This window comes from Sphaeroforma arctica (assembly GCF_001186125.1).
Source record: "Sphaeroforma arctica JP610 unplaced genomic scaffold supercont1.123, whole genome shotgun sequence".
Classification (NCBI taxonomy): domain Eukaryota; class Ichthyosporea; order Ichthyophonida; genus Sphaeroforma; species Sphaeroforma arctica.
Window position 1 is genome coordinate 71,422 of NW_014040435.1, and position 7,311 is coordinate 78,732.

Here is a 7,311-nt window from a genome sequence, read left to right on the forward strand (position 1 = left end):
TTTCATAGGAAGCTGGGTTGATTGGGGATTAACAAACCTACGGTCGTACAGGAGCTTCCTGCAAGCTCTAATTTCGACTTCGTATATGGGTGTGTTAACGGCCTTTCCAGCTGAACGCGTGGACTCTAAATAGCTCGCACAGTATTTTACATAAGCTTAATTAACAGTATACTCAATTACCGTACATTTGGACCACTCAAGATAAATTAAGAACTTGTGGCTTTCGGAATTGCATGCACTGAACTGCCCTTATGTTTACAAACCTTGTGGCAACTTGACACGTTCCCAGATACCATTGCTGAACTAGCCACATCAAATGTCCACAAACTATCACAAGAGGACTGTATTCCATAGTCAGATAGGGCGCATGCCTTCGTGAGCGATACACACAGGCTCTGTATACCTATCGAATATTTCAACGCTATGTCAACACGTTAAGCACGCACTGTTTTCTGATTTTGGGTCCTCATTCTGTTAACCATTCGCCAGGCAAACACGGATATGTGCCGACCTCTGTGGATGTAAGTGCCAAAGCGAATTGTGCCACTCACCTTCCTACCTCTACGGATACGGTTCTGTCCGATATAAGAGAATCGGACGATGTATGTTGGTTTCACTTGTGCACAATCTGATAATCAGCCCCCCAAGTGCCTGGAGAAAGTACTTGTGTTATTTTAATTGAAACATGTCTTCATTTTAATTGAAACATGAACTTCATGCCTCGGTTGGTGCCCTTGAGGTATCTCCCGTTCGAGTGTAGCGTGTGGTGTTCTCCGCCTTCTATTAATCGATGTCCTGGGCCGTAGCCGCCAGAGTCATGGCTGTGTCCTGCACCCACACACTCGCTGTGTGAAGTGCCGTGGTCGTGTTTAGAATGCGATGATGATTTGTTCGTCCATAGTTGCAAATCGGCAGGTTCTATTTGGGAGTCACTACCAGACTCTGTGGTTGGATCCCTCTTTGCGTTCAATTCACCGACCCTTGTCGCGTCGTAGGGTTGCCCAAGAGTGGCTTCAAGAGTTGCAATGTCTTAAACCCCACAATCGGCTTGGTCTACTCTATCGCTTCGCAGGATAACAGGCCGATTCTGGATCCATCGGCGGGGTACTATTGGATCGTGACGGTTCGAACTCTGTCACAAGAACCGCGGGCTGCCAGTATTGAGTTGCTCGTCACACTGACCATCGAACAGACCCAACGGCTGCTAAATATGGAACCGGTAGGTCTGGTTGGTATTCTCTGTGATTGGAGGTGCATGGGCTTCATGGTGTGCATCTGAGGGAGCCTATGCTTATTTGTGATTGGGAGTGCATGGGCTTCAGCTGTGGCTACCGTCCTAGTCGACACACTTCTGATCAGATATATTGTATGGGCAAGTTCGTCTTGGAGGTCAAAGAATCCGATTGGCATTGGCTTAAATTTAACACAAGCGTTGCGAGACGGATCGCTAGTAACTTCTTTTTATCGCAGAAAGCACCAATGGGCGGCTCAGCACCACAAGTCTTCATGACAGTGTAGTAAATGACACGGCCTATATACATATCAAGGTCCAATTGTAAATATGTCTCAACACATAGTTTTGGTTCGCTAATGAATGCGATACTTGTCTTGCACACACAGACAGAAGAAGTCTGCGGCCCTAATCCAATGTCATGGATTGTACAAGCGTTGCCGCCCCACACATTTAACGAAGAAACAGAAGGTGTGTGTGGTGGTTGTTCTTGTTTTGTCAGTGTCGTGACCATTGTATGGTATACCGACTTACGTATAGTTGGCAGCTTCAGATGCATCCGTAAAAGTGTGTGCGGTGAGACGTTTGTTTTGTTTGTGTACAAGTGATTCCTGTCTAGACACCTCCTAGATGGGCTGTCTGGGGGCGTTAGGTGGGTTGTACGTGCGCGTTTACAAGCCGTGTGTGGTTCATATCCGCTTCCACGACCCAATATGGGTGTTTCATTACCGTTGCACTAAAACAAAATGTATCTATGTATCTATGTATCTATTTATCCATGTATCTATACAACTATGTATCTACGTATCTACGTAACTATGTATCCATGTATCTACGTATCTATGTGTGTATGCATGCATGTGTGTATGTATGTATGTATGTATGTATCTATATATGTATATATGTATATATGTATCTATGTATCTATGGTACTGCACAAGAATATTAGATGTGAGGCACAGTCCCAATGTACACGTTCAATATGTGTGCGCAGGAGACAGTGGCTCAGTGTTCACGCACAAGTCAGTAGCCTGATATTCGCATATGTATTGGCAGCACAGAAACTTGCAAACCCACAAAGACTGTTGTATCCTTTTACCAGTCGATACGCATTTGTATGTTCTTTAGATCAGTCGGGTATTCGTACCCCCTCGAATGCGATACAAGCAAACAGCGATGCACAAGCTCAGAGCACAGCCACACACACACAGAGCATGTGGGTACGTCACTGTTTGGTTGCTATCACTTCTGTACTCACGGGATAATGAACGGCAATCGCTAACTAAGCCTTGATCCAAATGGGAACTAAGCCTTGATCCAAATGGTTGTTGCGACATTTTTCCTCCTAACCCCTATGCAATTTAGTAGTCATAGAATTCATTGGCATGATCATACAGGACCATTTCTAAAGAACTTTTCTATGGTAGCATATTTTTTAGTTTAAAGAATATTCGTTAGCGTCCTACGGTTGCATTCCGATATCTTATTCATTCCTCTCAAAAAACACACTCATGGAAACATCCATCCAGGACTAGAAGCACACTAATATTTATTTGTTGTCACAGCCGCGATCGCCCAATCAACGAGTGTGGAGGCTCTCACTCCCACGGCGAAAGAGTGCATTAGCACTCACCTGACAGACAAGCGAATGATGTTTGTGATTGAGTGCTACCAAGGTCTGTGCGAACATCCTGAGGTATCGCTTACCAAGGCCTATCCTTTGCAACTGGTGCCGGAGGGGGTTACAGACAGCTAACCCAGCCACCCAACGCTACACTTGACGTTGTCCTCGATATGGATGTATTCATGTATACTGCTATCATACTGGTAACACCAAAACGCCAGAATTGGTTGTGCGTGAACCATGGGTGAATCGAATACCATCAAAATACGCATACTGTCGAGCGTGATGATGTTCACGAATAGCTTCGATGAGCGGAGCGATTATCATGACAAATGACATCTTGAAATTGTTTGCTGAAACGCAGAAACGTATACTAAATAAAGGTGTGTGCCTATTTCGTTTGCACCTCTGGATCATACAATCCCTGCCCCGTGTCATTCATTATTATAGTGCGACTATAACGACACAATCCTTATATACAAACGACCTAGAAACTCAACTATGCAAACCAAGACCAATCACGATACTAGTTTGGGATTTGGGTTGTCGCCGATAGTATCGCAGTGGCTTATAGTATCGCAGTGGTTTATAGTATCGCAGTGGTTTATACTATCGCAGTGGTTTATACTATCGCAGTGGTTATACTATCGCAATGGTTTATACTATCGCAGTGGTTTATACTATCGCAGTGGTTTATACTATCGCAGTGGTTTATAGTTTCGCAGTGGTTTATACTATCGCAGTGGTTTATACTATCGCAGTGGCATATAGTATCGCAGTGGTTTAAAGCTTGAGGTCGTACCTGTAAACATTAAGCATGTGATATGACCAGGGCGACCACCTCCTCTGGGAAACCTCGCGAGTCATCTCTGTTACACCTACAGATCCTTACATACTACACACAGAGGTGGGTCATGTATTTCATAGGATGCAGTCAATCAAATCCTATCAACTCTTGTACTATCACTAATAAATATTTACATAATCAACATAAGAGCTGAGTAATTCATTTCATAGTATACAATCTATCAAACTCTATCAGCTCCTACGTATTTACAGCTATATACTACACACAAGAGAGGAGTAATGTTTTTCATAATATACAATCTAACAAATTCTATCAACTCTTACATATTTATTCCAATAGATCCGTACATTCTACGCGAAGTGAGTATTCTATTTCATAGTATACATTTAACCAATTCCTACCAACTCTTGCATATTTAACGCAATATTACTACACACAAGAGGTGAGTATTGTATTTCATAGCATACACCCCGACAACAAAGTCTAATATTCACTACATATATTTTTATTGAAAACCATGGCCACAATTCGAGATAATTATCAATTCATATCATGACTTGCACACCAATGAATCCTTACATACCTACCACCCACAGTTGTGGTCAACCTATATTGCCATATACAATAAAGTTCTCCTAACACCTAAATACATTTCTATCTGTTGAAACCCCCACTTCTGCCTCCCACCCCCCCCCCCCCTCGGGGAGAACCCGCCACCACAACAGCAATCTCCTCTCGAGAAACGTCCAAGCCCATCTCATGAACGCATACCAACAAACTCTACATACCACTACCAAATGTGAACAGTCTGTTGTACTATATACAATCAAATTCTCTTAACACCTATATATCTATCTGGTACAACCTTCGTCTCCGTCTCTTCCTCGGGAGGACCCACCACCGCGACAGTCGCCTCTGGAGAAACGTCCAGGCCCATCCCAAAAACGCGAATACCAATGAACTCTATATACCACTCCAAATGTGAACACACTGTTTTATTATATACAGTTAAATTCGCTTAACACATATATATCTATCTGGTAAACCCTCCGCCTCCCTATCGGGAGAACCCACCACCACCACAGCCTCTGGAGAATAGTCTAGGCCTGTCATATAAAGCGCATGCCAAAACTCACAAATGTGAACAATCTATTTTATTATATACAATCAAGTTCTCCTAACACCTACATATCTATCTGTTGAAACCCCCACCTCTGCCTCCCCCTCGGGAGAAGCCACCACCACGGCCGCCTCTTGAGAAGCCACCGCCACGACCACCTCCTCTCGAGAAACCACCGCCACGACCACCGCCACGACCACCGCCACGACCACCGCCACGACCACCTCCACGGGGCTTGCCAACACCTGTGATATGCAGACGAATACGGTATGAGTATATGGGCGAGGTAAAGGTTGTAGGTAGGCATGAAGATATTTGTTATGTGGTATCCGAAATAGGGTATAGGTGGGATGTTGCGGAGTGCATATACAAGTGCAAGTGTAATCGATTTGGAATTTAGATTGTGTGTATGTGGCATGTCAATAAGAATACAGAAAAAGTGTACTTTGATTGAGAGCGTGACAACATTACGAACACCCGGCCTGTCACCATCCGTGATACATAAATGCAGTATAGGTGTGTGGTCATTCTAACATCTGAAAAACTGAACTGTTTGGCGATACACAGCGTAAACGTGACTTGCTAACAACCAACATGAATAAAACGTGTGTGCTACTTTATAGACATGCATATCAACTGCTTGTGTCGTGTGTCGATTCCAAGATCCCAGATCAGCCTTTTTGCCTATTCCTATAACAGATAAAACATGAACTCTGCAACTGATAGCGGAACGCACCTGAAGCCCGTGCCGAGAGAAAACTCAGATACCACACAACAACGAATACAGGGCTTACAGCTCAGCGAACAGCCATACACATAGCACAATATGCAAAAAGCAAGGTGACAAAGATGGCCCACTTTCATCCCCATACACACTAGACTGTACACCAGATATATGTTTTAGATAATGACTATAGTCGGAGCATGCACTTATACGATTGAATCGACAAGACGAATACACTGAATGAACGATTCTGCATATCGTTCATCCCAAACTACCAGTAGCACTACAATACCACACAGCTAACTTGATTCTATCCCATAACGTTCAGCCGAATTGGGACCAATTAGAAATTCGCACATCGTATTGATCGATACCAAGCAATATCAACTCATAGCAAAGGATCGAAATAATCATCCCGATAAACAGAAGCCATGGCCCAAGCTCCCACTTTATCTATACAGAACACAAGTGCATGACAATATATAGGGCACCCCATGTCCGTAACTCGACGACACGGGACATACAACACACAGCAAGACCAAAACCCGGTGCAGAACGACTACGTACACAACATAAGCAAACAAGCACGCACGTACCCTTTGGTGCTGGTGGTTTGGGCAGAAATCTTTGTAATGGTAGTAGCTTATCCGTGCCTACGAAGAACTTTGAGCCGTTCTTGAACGAGGTGGCGACCATGCCATCAGACATCTTCACGGTGAAGTGCACGTCCTTAATCGCTCCGAAGATCTCGTCGACCTACAGATACACCGAATAAATTCAATAAATTTAAATACTGCTACAGGAACTTGTTAATTGGGAAGAGGAAAGGATAAAAACAAACACATTCGCGAATGTGAGAACATCCGTGGTTTAGAATCTGTTGTGACCGGAATTGCACGCCTTCGCGCTCGTGTATGCTACATAAAAATAGTATACAGCCAAAAAAACTAACAAAAGGTTATTGCAAACATAGCTATCTACTGCACATTACTGCAAACATAGCTATCTACTGCACATTATTGCAAACATGGTTAACTACATTAATCCATGACCGCAGGGTTGTATACTATGCACGCCCATATGCTACTTTCGTTGAGCACGAACCATACCTGTTCAAACAGACGGGATTATATTGGGAGAGAATCGTACCACAAGAATGACTTTCGGATAGAAACAAGACATTTATATGCCTTCCCTCATACACAGTGTCAACTCAGTGTGGAATATATGCTTGTGATTCCAACAGTCTCAATTGCCCTAATAGACGCTCCAAACGTGCAGAAGACTTGACAGAAAAAAACAAAGGATATGAAACACAAAAACACGGTACGGACAACAGTAGACTATAAGCAGACTTTGAAAGATATTAAAAAAGTCGATGTGACATACAAAAATACGGGGCAGCAAAAGATAATAGGTCAACAACTAACACTTAAACGACGCTGAGAGGCGCGGGATTGCATGGACGAATATACACATTTATGTAATATGTATTAGCAGTTGCATACACGTTTATAAATACGTCACGAGATCACGAGGAAAATGTACATGCTTTCTTTTAGATACAAATGTATAGCATACTCATGTGTGTGAATGTATACGTATATATACGTATATATACAAATATATATATATGTATATATATATATATATATATATATTATACTTATATTTGCTTATATCACGCATACATACACATACATGGATGTACATATAAATATATGGTGTGTATGCATGCATGTATGTATGAATGTGTGTGTGTATCTATGTGTGTGTATATAATACATGTATGCTTCCATATTTA

At 42.7% G+C, this 7,311-nt stretch overlaps 2 protein-coding genes across 2 annotated transcripts in view; one reads left to right on the forward strand and one right to left on the reverse strand.

Moving 5' to 3' along the window:
- Positions 1 to 423: 423 nt before the first annotated feature.
- SARC_02681 (hypothetical protein) lies at positions 424 to 3,271 on the forward strand (the record flags this gene model as incomplete). Its single annotated transcript, XM_014303553.1, has 5 exons — positions 424 to 433; positions 490 to 602; positions 1,073 to 1,219; positions 1,621 to 1,702; positions 2,797 to 3,271. The coding sequence occupies 5 exons, from the start codon at positions 424 to 426 to the stop codon at positions 2,985 to 2,987; spliced, it is 543 nt and encodes a 180-aa protein (XP_014159028.1). The 3' UTR covers positions 2,988 to 3,271.
- A 1,584-nt stretch (positions 3,272 to 4,855) lies between these two features.
- SARC_02682 (hypothetical protein) overlaps positions 4,856 to 7,311 on the reverse strand; it is a gene marked incomplete at both ends in the record, with an annotated part of 4,595 nt that continues 2,139 nt past the window's right edge. The window contains 2 exons of the mRNA XM_014303554.1: positions 4,856 to 5,028; positions 6,104 to 6,263. Of these exons, the coding sequence (XP_014159029.1) occupies positions 4,856 to 5,028; positions 6,104 to 6,263 (333 nt within the window). The remainder of the gene's footprint in view (positions 5,029 to 6,103; positions 6,264 to 7,311) is intronic.